General features: G+C 51.4%; 1 protein-coding gene across 1 annotated transcript; it reads right to left on the bottom strand.

Moving 5' to 3' along the window:
• Positions 1–589: 589 nt before the first annotated feature.
• Positions 590–6,497, bottom strand: LOC115316931 (the record flags this gene model as incomplete). Its single annotated transcript, XM_042289762.1, has 4 exons — positions 590–604; positions 888–1,252; positions 1,547–5,624; positions 6,441–6,497. Coding segments are annotated over 4 exons (4,515 nt in total), but the record flags the coding sequence as incomplete, so codon positions are not given.
• Positions 6,498–12,867: the final 6,370 nt, after the last annotated feature.

The following is a 12,867-nucleotide window of genomic DNA, read 5'->3' on the forward strand; positions in this document are numbered from 1 at the left end:
TTTTGAGGTATCTCAATTTTGCGATATACCGCACTGAACTATGTAATATATTGTGGTATTTTTGCTCACCGCTTGTACGGAGAAAGGGAATATACTTGTCAGATCTGGAAGCTCCAATGTGATTTACGATTGATGAGACCACTTGCTTCCACAACACGTATCTGGCATCTCCTCTCCTCCTCCTCCTCAACCTCACCGTCCTCCTCCTCCTCTTCGTCTTGTACGACTTGCACGCTCCAACTGATAACGAAGCTGGTAGATGCTCCTCCGAGTGGCCCGCCTAACACCTCTCAAGGTACGCAAGACCGTCGGAGGGAACAATTTCCCAGCTTTCGTTCTTCTCCTCCTCCTTTCTTCCTAGCGTGCAGTGCATATCGTGGCCAAAGTTCGGCGTCCAAAATCCCCACAATATATACAAATATAGAGCAAGCTCCTCCTATACTGGTGCTTTGAATAACACTCTTATCCCAGTCCTTGATTGTTATGAAGGAAGCCTTGTGATCTGAGAAGTGGCAGGATATGTGTTCCAGGTGATGGACCAAAGGCTGATTTTGAAAGACGAGGTCTATGCACGTGTTTCGAGAGGTCGTCACAGCGGTGTGAGCTGTTACGAGGGAGAGAAATGGGAGGTTTTTCTGCATAAGTGGTATGAAGTTCTTATCCTTCTTTAAGTCTGCATTAAAGTCCCCCACTACTAACATGGGTGTGGACCCACGTGTGCTTAACGCAGGTCGCAGAAAATGCACGATATCTTTGGTGAGTGCTGTAGGCGAGATATACAGAGCCACCACTACCAAGCCGTTGTCGAACTTGGCGCCACAAAGTTCTCCAACTTCGTCTGACGTTCCAAATATCTCGATGGGTACGGCAGACAGACCCTTACGCACGTAGATGGCCACCCCTGCCGCTCTGTTGTGCTCTCTACTGACGCCGCAGCAGTACTGGTAGTCCATGATTTCTACCGCCTGTTTTGGATCCATCCACGTTTCCGAGAGGCAAAGTACAGATGCATGGCGTAGGACGGGGTCGTGGTGCACGTCCTTGGAATGCGCCGGCAGAGAGCGAACATTAAGTGCGGCGACCGAGAACAAGTGCGGTTGCTTAATCATTGCGTAGCACTTAGCAGTGACAGTTTGGAGTTTGTGTGACTGCAGTCGACGAAACTCATCAAGTAGTACCCTGTCGGGATTGGGCTTGCCGTGGTAGAACGTAAAGTCATTGTCCACATTGGTGAGGTAGAGCCCGTTGATGTCTGTAGCACGACTCAGTGCCACGTATACCAATTTCTGTGGATGACTTTTGGCATACGAGTACACCACGTTTTCATACGTGCCTCCCTGTGATTTGTGAATGGTGATAGCACTTGCTTGCACAACGGGTAGCTGGCATCTCCTCAGGGATATCCTTGACTTCTTATCAATGACGCAAGTGACTGTGCGTCTTTCGATAGGTGTCCAATTTTGCTGAATATTTCTGTCGAGTGCCCGTAACTGCCGGGATTTTGCGGCCGCCACGGTTCCAATCGCAATTTTGGAACCAAGCTCACCGAAATGCAGCCAGATGCGTTCCGGCTCTCGGAGCGTATCGTATTGTATGTACTGCAGTATTCCAACAGAGCCATTGACCAGACCATCGCAGACATCGACATTGAGTGTGAGCATATATGGTTTTCCAATGCATAGCATTATATTAGCTGGCAGGTTTCCGAGTTCGGCCTTGGGCAGCGTTTCGGTCTTGCGCATTGCCTCTGTCTTCTTCTGCATAGACCTGAATCCAACGATTGTGTCCCGTGCCGGACATGCCACACAATTATCTTCGGTTGCAATGGCCGTGTTCGTATTGTAGTAGTCCGATTCCTTGTTGGAGTAGTACAAGCGGATGCCACCGGGACAACACGTTTCTGCTTGTTGTTGCGTGACGAACCGACTCTGGATCAATGCGATTTCTTCGGAATCCAATTCTGCACCGTCTCCAATTTTGGTAAGTATGGTGGAAAACCTGAGATCGCTTTGCCTTACGACCTTCGTGAGGACGAAGTATGACAAATGGTGCCATGCGATTTCCGTGTTAAACACACTGTTCGTCTTGACGCGCTTGAAAACCTCGGCGGCACGAACGGGGGGAAGCTGGCGCAGGTCTCCGCAGAGGATGATGTCTAACCCGCCGAAAGGCTCTAGATATTTGCAAGTGATGATGCGGAGTCGCGAGTCCACTTTCTGAAGGATGTCGGCGGACATCATGCTAACCTCATCGATAATCACGCACCTGACGTTCCTGAACGCATAGCGGAACGTGTTCAACTCGTTGTCCCGGAGTCCGCCATCCCTATTGATGGTAAGTCTGAACGCTGCATGTACAGTTATTCCACCAAGCGCGACCGCCGCTTTTCCAGTTGTAGCACAGGCAACATAGGCGTTTACATTATCTGAACCAGCAGGGTTGCAATATCTGTTGTAGACGTCCATGATGAGACGCAGTACAAATGTCTTCCCACATCCAGCCACTCCCGTGAAGAAGATTTGTAGTGGCGGAGAGTCCGGTATAGTGAGTCTATGCACGACTTCTCGGACGATCTCGTACTGCTCCTCATTCGTCTTGCGCATTGTGTCCAGGTATTGATCTCTGCTCATGACGTCTTGGCGCGTGCACACGGCGGGGCACTGCTTAAACGGGGCATTGGATTGGACCATACCGATGTCTAGGAGATCGGAGTCGTCGTTTTCCATGGCCATCGGGTGCAGTCTCACATCTGGGAGCTCAGAAGTGGCACAATGTTCCCCGTCATTTGACTGGAGCATGGAATTACAAACGGCACGAATTTGCTCAATGTCTACGTCACTGTGGTACCGTGCCTTGTTCTCTAGAATGACGTCGATGTTTTGCTCATACAGACGCTCGAAACAGTTTTGGTCTAAGATGTCAACTTCTTTGCGGAATGGATAGAAAAGCAGGACATGTTCTCGCTTGAAGTTGACTGAATCGTCTACGGAGTAACCGCGGTAGCGAAGTATCCGTCGCTGATTCCTCTTTTTGTAGGTATATATGTTGTACTCGGTAGCGAACTCTGCTAGAGTAACAGGTTCCAATTCGGGAATGCGGTCTTCGTAGCGCTCGATCATCGTCCGTTTCCATACATCAGTGCTTGATTCTACTAAGCCTTCCTGCGCCATCTGAGCGTTAGACTTCCGAATGCGCGTCCTTTCCTCGGGCCATGCAGAGTTCACGAAGACAACTTTGCGACTCGCCTCCGACATATCCTGGTTGAGCAAACACCATGCGGCCTCCTGTGCGGACAGTTCAATGGCATTCAACATTTTCACACCTAGATGTCTCAGTGCCTGAGAATAGGCCATATCCCCCTTCTCCTTGGCAATTTCTTGCACTGCTCGATTGAGGTTCGACATACCTCGGTTGGCCTTGTTTACATATTCCACCACGTAGGCAGCACACGCGTACGTGTCGAGGACGATCTGAAGATCCATGTTAGAATCGAGAATTGATGCAACCCATGGGTTAAAGTAATTCACCCACTTTTGCTGCACAGTACGGGGTAGCATGATGGTGGCACGAGGAGTGCCTGCTCGGAGAACAGAAATGTACTCCGCCTTGTCCGCGACACCGTGATGTTCCCAAAACTGCTCCATGGAGTCATAATTTGTCGTTTCCAGGGCCTGATGCATGGCCTCGTACTTGTTTAGGAGGCTCTCGATTTTCTTCTTCTGCGCTTCATTGTCCACAGTGGGGAAAGGCACTACGACCATACATTCATCGATGGGCATAAAAGGCGCGTTAAAGCGGCATCTGGTGGTGTTGTGCTTGTAGCAGGTATGCGTGTGTTGGTGCACCTGAGTCCGCTCCCGCTTCAAGCATCCGTTGTCGATGGAAAGCAGAACGTTGGCTATTTCAAGAGTCTGGGGCATGAGCATCGAGAGCTCCTCGTTGGGCGCGTTATGAAGCCAAAGGAGAATGTGCGCGTGTGCCGACCCGCGGTGCTGAAATTCGATCCGCTTAAAGTAGTCGACGACTATGTACGGCCTAAAAGGCGATACACGGGTGTTGCGGAGAATGTTGAGAATGACACGCACCAATCGGTCGAAATATATGGCACAGACCACGGGATCGTCATTTACTAGCTGTGCTCGATAAATGCTGTTCATTTGCTCCAGTGGTACTTCGATCTCGCCGGGCTTCAACCGAAGGCGTTGAAGCAACTGCAAAAGGTCGGGCCAGTGCATTTCCGAGGCAGAAAGAGTGAGGAACGCGGTCGGCTTACCCAACTGCCGTATCATAGCAAAGAGGTCTTTCTTGCGTTTTGTCCAGTACTGCACGGTGTTGGGAATACCATGCATGAAAGCCATGTCGTGCTCGACCGCTTGCTGCACAAAATCCTTGTCGAGCAACTGTTGCTTCGTTAGTGTTTCCAGTGCCTTTATGTTACGGAAGGCCACACACATGTCACCGGCTACTCGGTGCCTAAACACTTTCATGGCCATGTACAGTACGTGCTGCGGGGTGGCCCCTCGACGGTCTGATCTGCGGATCTCACTCATGGCGTGTGTGAAGACTGTCGGTTTTGCGCTGGCATCTACTCGGCGCGGCTCACCGAGATAGATCTGTGGGAACGAAAGCTCCTCTGAGTGTTCGTCATAAAGTATGCTCACGGGCCTTTTTCCCTCACCTGGCGCAATCGCTAGAAACTTGTCTTCGTCCCATACGAGAGTGTGCTGAGCCAGAGTCATGGCTGTAGCCACTTGGATTGGATCGTTGAGGTCTGAGCATTGCGGGAGCAACTCGATCTCGTCGTGTTCGTCCACTTCTACGATATCCCCCAAACGGGCAAAATCGCACTTTATATTATAATGCTTGTACAGCGTGCTATCACACAGCAGCTTAAGCCACGGCAGCAGATCACATTTTTTTACTGCCCCTGCCAGGTAGGTCGTCTTTGCAAGCATGCGCCGCTTCAAATGTACATTGAGGGCTCGGTCTTGTTCGATGGCACGAGGCAACATTGTCACCATGTCGTCCACATCAACACAGACGTTCACTACTGGTCCCTTAATGCCGTGTTGACCTGCACCGTGCATCAGCCGTCGCAGTTGCATGAAAGGAATTCGTGGAGATATGAGTCTCTCACTCACCGCGTTCAATTGTGGGAGGTGGGCTGGCTTCGGGGGATATACATAACCGTTACTTGAGGAAAGATGAGGAATATGACCCTTGTGCACTGATTGTATGCAGGTCGAGCACAGTTTGAATTGGGTTAGGTCCGAGTTTGGAAATGATTGCTCTAGGGTCTCGTGACATCTGTCCGGTAGCGGTTGCAAGTCGTTTTGGAACCAGAGCCGGTCACAGACTGAACATACGCTCCCAAACGGGTTGTCTCTAAACAGCCGTTGGAAAATTTTTGTTGCACCGTCAGGCTTAGCGATCCTTGCCTTTTGCTTGGCTTCCGCTTCGGCGGCGCTCACTCCTGGCTGCTCTCGGCGGCGGCGATGAGCTTCTGCTTCGGCGGTGCGCACTTCCGGGTCCTCTCGATAGCGGCTTCTGGCTTCCGCTTCGGCGGCGCTCACTCCTGGCTGCTCTCGACGGCGGCGATGAGCTTCTGCTTCGGCGTCGCGCACCTCCGGGTGGTCTCGACGGTGGCGCTTAGATTCAGCTTCAGCAGCGCTTACTTCTGGCTGCTCTCGACGGCGGCGATGAGCTTCTGCTTCGGCGTCGCGCACTTCAGGGTCCTCTCGACGGCGGCGCTTAGATTGAGCTTCAGCAGCGCTCACTTCTGGCTGCTCTCGGCGGCGGCGATGAGCCTCTGCCTCGGCGTCGCGCACTTCCGGGTCCTCTCGATAGCGGCTTCTGGCTTCCGCTTCGGCGGCGCTCACTCCTGGCTGCTCTCGGCGGCGGCGATGAGCCTCAGCCTCGGCGTCGCGCACTTCCGGGTCCTCTCGACGGCGGCGCTTAGATTGAGCTTCAGCAGCGCTCACTTCTGGCTGCTCTCGGCGGCGGCGATGAGCCTCTGCCTCGGCGTCGCGCACTTCCGGGTCCTCTCGACGGCGGCGCTTAGATTCAGCTTCAGCAGCGCTTACTTCTGGGTGCTCTCGGCGACGGCGATGAGCTTCTGCTTCGGCGTCGCGCACTTCCGGGTCCTCTCGATAGCGGCTTCTGGCTTCCGCTTCGGCGGCGCTCACTCCTGGCTGCTCTCGACGGCGGCGATGAGCTTCTGCTTCGGCGTCGCGCACTTCCGGGTCCTCTCGATAGCGGCTTCTGGCTTCCGCTTCGGCGGCGCTCACTCCTGGCTGCTCTCGACGGCGGCGATGAGCTTCTGCTTCGGCGTCGCGCACTTCCGGGTCCTCTCGATAGCGGCTTCTGGCTTCCGCTTCGGCGGCGCTCACTCCTGGCTGCTCTCGACGGCGGCGATGAGCCTCTGCCTCGGCGTCGCGCACTTCCGGGTCTTGTCGACGGCGCCGTTTAGCTTCAGCTTCGGCGGCACGCACTGCAGGATCTTGGCGCCGGCGGCGCTGAGCCTCTGCTCGGGCAGTGCGTTTAGCAGCAGCTGCTTCATCTGACTCGCTCATTTTGTGAAAAAAGAACTGCCTGATTACGTCTCGTCGTCGTCGTCTTTGTGATATCACTCATGCTGGATCACGGCGCCGGCGGTGCTGACCCTCTGCTCGTGCAGCACGTTTAGCAGCAGCTGCTAAAGCCCCTCCATCCTGACAAAAGTGGCTGCATTGATTGTTGTGGAAATGCTCGAGACACGTGCCGTGCACCAATTCTGGGAAGAACATGGCCAGTGTAACATGGCATCTGAAATCTAGTTTGAATGTGCACTGTGCCGCCATGATCTTTTCAAAGTCTGCACGTTGCACGTGCCTTGTGCATCGACGCACCGTGCGCTACTTTTAAGAAATGAACGCACTTTAGCAGCTTTTAGCTTCTCTTTGTTCTATTATTTTTCTGCTGCAGGGTTTTTCAACCGTGCAGCAGGAAAGCCGAAGCCGGCCGAGGGATAAGAGATAAGAGTCTTTTAAAATAATTTTTCGGAGAAAGGAAAATTCGGATTTGTCCGCCCTGCTCATCCTCCCTGCTCCCCTGCGTTCTCCTCTTCCCCTCGCGGGGGCCACGTTATCTCGGGGGGGGGGAGGGGAGGGGGTAGTCACGTGACCCTCCCGAGGCCACGTGACCCCCCGCTGAAGTCAGGTGACCCCCTCCCCCCGAGGTCAAGTGGACCCCCTCCCGAACCATACTAGACAATGAGGGGAGGAGGAGGAGGGGGAGGAGGAGGAGGGCGGAGGTCTGGGAGGTCACGTGACCTCGAGGGGACGGGATCACATGACCTTGGGCGGGCCGTCACGTGACTTCGGCGGGGGGAGGGGAGTCACCCCCCGGGGTCACGTGACCTTGGCGGGGGGGAGGGGGGAGGAGGAGGAGCGGAGGGGGAGGAGGAGGAGGGGCGACGCCGACGCCGCAGAGGCTGGAAACATGTCATGTGACCCCCTCCCGCCGAGGTCACGTGACCCACCCGGACCATACTACACAATGAGGGGAGGAGGAGAAGGAGGGGGAGGAAGAGGAGGAGGAGGGGAGGAGGAGGGGGAGGAGGAGCAGGGGGAGGGGCGCGGTTACGCCGACGGCGACGGCGACGGCGACGCCGACGCCAACGGCGACGCCGACGCCAACGGCGACGCCGACGCCAACGGCGACGCCGACGCCAACGGCGACGCCGACGCCAACGGCGACGCCGCTCAGGCTGGAAACGGGCCCCTAAGAGCTGCGCTCTAAAATGTTTAAACGATTTTGTGCCCAGCGTGACCGCAGATCTGTCTGGCGATTGGTGCGCGTGACATATCACGTGCGAGATGGATGGTTGCGATGGTTGATTGTAGAAGGACTCCTTCCAAACTTGCGCGCGCTCCGTCCGGTAGGTTTTATCAGATCGAAGGCTAGACTGTGGTGTATTCTAGTACCCCATAGCAAGACCAAGGCTAGCTACGGTCACGTGATGTGGTCACGTTGGCATGGTAAGTGAGGAGAGTAAGGAGGAAAATGAGAAAGAGGCGAGGCGTCAAGGGAGCATGGCTTGTGGAGGCTACGCGGCCGACGTCATTCCCTCTCCTACCCTTCTATTCTCCATGGTGACGAGAGTGGGGGCTCCGCGGAGCGCGGGCGAAGAGTGATCGCAGCGTCCCTGGCGAGCTCGCAGCCTCCGCTAGCAGACGAATTCTCCGCAACGCATTGGTTTTGCCTTTTTCCGTACGAGGTGACCAATGAAAAACCATTTTCACGGGTATTAGTTGCTTTGAATATTAAAAAATAGGTGCCACCTCACAAGTGAAGGACATTTTCTTCGCGTGGGAAAGATGTTAGAGTTTTCAGGTTGCAATTTTGGGGCTCTCCTGAAGAAAACACTCAGTCACAACATATGTAAGCGAGACAAAACACGAATGTAGCTTCACATTGCCTTTGAATTCTATTTGCCTACGCCAGAACGTCTGCTATGGGTCATCGTTTGTTGATCAACCGGCCGCCTTCGGGTATACACCAGCGCATACTTGGAGATGGCAGGCGTGTCATATGCTGCCTACCACTGCAAAAACAAGTTTTTGCGATGTGTTAAAAACCCTCCTTCCGCTTCCCGAAGACCGAACAAACCTGTGTAAATAAGTTTCTGCAACATTAAAATGAGAGCTCGAGAGCAGCTGCTCTTCGATTTCACGAACGCGAGAGTGAGCGTCCTCAGCTTCGGCTTCGAGCCTTTGCTGCTCGGCACGGTGCTTGGCGCGTAAATAAATGAGGGCGCTCATTAACCGTCGCACCCGTCAACCGTCCTTTTGTGCAAGGACCGACACTCGCGACTGTACAGGCGCCATTTCCTTTCGCTTTGGTCAGCTTCTGTCTTTGGCTTTGGCTTATTGCGGCTACAGTAAGTAGAGCGTCACCAAAAAATGAATTACAGCGGAAACGCAAAAAGCATCAAGAAATTGAGTGCAAAATTTGTTTAAAACTTCCTATAGACACTTTTTAGAGATGATGACCTTGAACAAACGTATTTATCTTACAAGACACTTTACAATTAGTATTCTTTAGAGAGCAGGCGCTATCATCCTCAAGGCGCAAAATGAAATTCTAAATGTACGTGTGGCACGGACTTGAAATGTAATGTCATTCGGCGCCCGAATGAGATTCGCCCCGAATGGCATTTTGCATGTCCTTGTGGCACGTGTAAAAGTCGGCCCTGGTTTGGAGCGCACGTTCGTTTATTCTGCACTTGAATATTGGCGTGACGAAAACCTCACATGCCCAAAGTTTTCTGTCACCGAGAGCTAAACCTTATCACTCTAGCGACGCAAAAACAGCTTAAATTAGTCGTGTCATATATTTAGAGCTCACGACCACCACTAGGGGCTGTTTCGCGGCCCGTGGTTGGCCCCGAGATGCTCGCCTATTCAAACCAATGTATGGCCAAACACTCCCTGTAAACTTCGCCAGAGCGTCACGCGTCGGCTCTGCGCGGGTTTAGGGTGCCTACTTGTCTGTCTTAGTGCCACTTAGGTGGCTCTAGTCTGTCTGTCTGAGGGTTAAGACATCCATTGTTGCCCTGAATGTGCCGGCGCGTGACGCTCTGGCGAAGTAGGTGCGTGACCTGGACGGTAAAATGGCGTCTATGCATTGGCCAAAGCTACGCGCTCGAGCTGAGGGATACCAGAATGCGCGCACTTCACAATATATATAAAAAAAGAAAACGGCGCGGTTGGGCCGAAAAATTGCTGAGATGTCACCACTTAAGCAAAAGCGCCCGTGTGTATGAAGGCACTCTACGCGGGCCACGCGGAGCGGTGTTCGCACTCATATCAATCGCGATAGTACAGTCGTCGGTCATATGAACTGCCCCGGCCGAACGCCGGGAAGCTCATACAGCGAAACTCCGGCATGAGGCGCGTCGAGCGTTGCGGCGTTCTAGGAGCCGGGGTATGAGGACCAAACCATTCCGTTATCAAAGGGGTGGACGCAGGTAGTCTAATAGCATTCCGCGTTTTGGAACGTGAATCTGAACCACGGCCGATTACAATCCCGATTGCGGTTGTAGGTAAACGAAGACGGCTTATCGACATCCTTCACTGCACAATATCTCTGACGTGTTATATCCTACTTGTTTTGTTTGCAAAACTGCTGAGTCATTTCAAATATTTCCTACCCGAAGTGTACTCCTACGCACATCTTTCTTAAAGCTATACTAGGCAATGACATGCGATTTTGAATTAATTTATTTAGTCCATAAGAATATGCTATAGACAACAGCAAAAAAAAAAAAAGATTTATGGCAAAGCAGGATTAAGATTTAGGCACTTTTCATGAACGCGTTTTATTGAGGAGATTCTGCTGTTCTGTGCTGAGTAGCGTGATGCTTCGCCAAGGGAACTGAGAACGTCTCGCAAAAGTTTGGGAAGAGAGTCATCTAAATCTTGGCACAGGTCTGGACTCTTTCTCAGCTTGTCCCATTCTTCGCGGACGGCCTCCGAAAGTTTCTCTCGAGAAGCCTGGTGCAGCTGACGCTTCGAGAGATTCCACTTCTTAATCCCTCAGGCGTTTGGAATTCTCTTTAAGTCCGGGGACTTGGCGGGTCACCGAAGCTGGGGAAGAGTGTTGCGGAATGGGCACACCCATTCCATTCCGATTCCATTCCGGGGAATTACAGCTTGTGAAAATTCAATTCCTTTCAACTCCTAGAAATGGGGTACACTGGGCCCATTCCCACTCCTGGAATGGCTGGATCGTTTCATTCCATTCCTCTAATTCCTAAACGTAAAAATTGGCTCTCGACAGCTGCACTGTGTTGCAGGCATAAGCACCATAAAGCTGACATTATCAAACGCATAGACAATTGCAACAAAATGCAAAATGACAAAAAAAAAGCACTGATTTTACTAAGCAGAGCGCTGGTGGCACAAAGTGTTTGTTTACATTGTACTGCAAACGTCAAGAAAGCCCCTTGATATGTCGATGCTTGTTTAAAAGAATAGTCTTTCGACCACGTGGCTCGCAACAAACAGCAAAATGTAAATCCACTATTTTGTTTTGCAAACTTTTTTTGTATTTGTTTTCTAGGACATACGAGGCCAGGGTGTTCGTTTGATAAGACCATAAAAATATCCAGTTCGTGCGTGGCGCAGAAATAAGCTATATTAAAGGGGCGATGCAACAATTTTTGTACATTGCGCAAACGCCGCTTAGAACGGATCCCTGACGCTAATGACCTATGAAACACGTGTTCGTTTTTCACGCCACACAATAGGAGTCTCGGAAAAAATTATAGAAAAACGATCAGCGTTCACCCCCTCAACTCGCAGCCAGAAGAAGCGGCCACGCGATCTGGAGCCGATTACATGCCGCCAGTGTTGATCATAGCCACGCGCCGGGGTTGGCAAAGCACAGGACACGAAGTGAGTTCCAGACATTGTTATGGATCGGCTATTGTCGTCGTTGCAGCGATTGGACACGGGCCACTACCCGAATGCTTCTCGAGCTGGTAATTATCACGAGCCCAAATCGAGTGCCCACGCAATGCTCGGGTCCAATCTATGAACCGTATACTCAAATATCGTCATTTGGGTGTACTACGATCTTCACGCTACGCCATCAAATTTTGCCAAGGAGAGATTGAATGAAAATGCTCACTTTTGTCCTTGAAATTACACCGCAACCAAGGCGTTTCTTGGGCAGTGGCGTTGCGTGCGAGTATCCTTGAGTCCCACTAGTGCCAGTAAGCTCGTGTAAAGTGAAAAACATTCCAATTGAATATCGTTGCACCGCTTCTTTAAGTACTGTATTCTTCAAATACCTGCACAGCAATACGGCTAGTATACGCTGCTCGAAGCGACTCCATGCACAGTGGCAGGAACACATCCTTTGACAAAGTGCAACCTCTACGGCGCAGCACGAGACACCATGTCACGAAACAGTCTTTCTGCAGATCTAGTCAGTTCGGTCACTTAACAAGAGCGGTGATGGCAATCTGCTTCACCTTACGATGGACCGCAACAGACAGCACGAGAGCCATCGTGACTCGGGGGCGCAGCAACGCGCCGTGCGTGTGGTCCCCCTCACGGTGCTGGATTGCCTGGGGTGACTCGTAGCGTCCGCAGCGGCCCATCACAAGTAGCGGTCCATCACAAAGTAGGCAGACTCTAAAGTCGAAGGAATTGAGCGGGAATCCGCTAGCTTGCCTGTAACCCTAACCCACTTGAATGTAAAACATATAACGCAGAAAACAAGCATCGGAACTAAGACCAAGTAAAAGGCGGACTTACACGTAAAAAAGCATAATAATAATAATAATAATAATAATAATACTTTATTTACTGAAAAGAAATATTTTACACAAGATAGCGTACTGGCCCACGAAAGCAGAAATGCTTGTGTGTGGGTGCAGGCAGCCAACAAAACACTGCATACATCATTACACATAAGGAAGAACTGTGCACTATGCAAACGATATCAACTTTTTATCCACAGGTATTACCAGCGAGCGTTTGACACCATTTTTTGACTTTTAGTTTCACCGCGCGAATGGATGTTAAATTACTTAAAGTTTCAGGCAACGCGTTAAATAATGCAGGGATGTAATATTTCCTTTCTTTTTTACCATAATTTGTTAGAACTTTCGGCAACATAAATCTCTCTGTACGCCTTAAATTTCTTTTCTTAACCTCGTATTTGAAATCATTTTTATAATAATTACTTGTTATTGCTACATATTTATGAAATTGATCGAATGAGAGTATGCCTAGTGCCTTCATTTTTTCTTCCAGTTCTAAGCCATCATGGACTGAACCAGATGAAACGTTATTCGCAATATGCTTTATGACCCTG

This window comes from Ixodes scapularis, unplaced genomic scaffold, assembly GCF_016920785.2.
Source record: "Ixodes scapularis isolate PalLabHiFi unplaced genomic scaffold, ASM1692078v2 PGA_scaffold13__105_contigs__length_92229423, whole genome shotgun sequence".
Lineage (NCBI taxonomy): Eukaryota > Metazoa > Arthropoda > Arachnida > Ixodida > Ixodidae > Ixodes > Ixodes scapularis.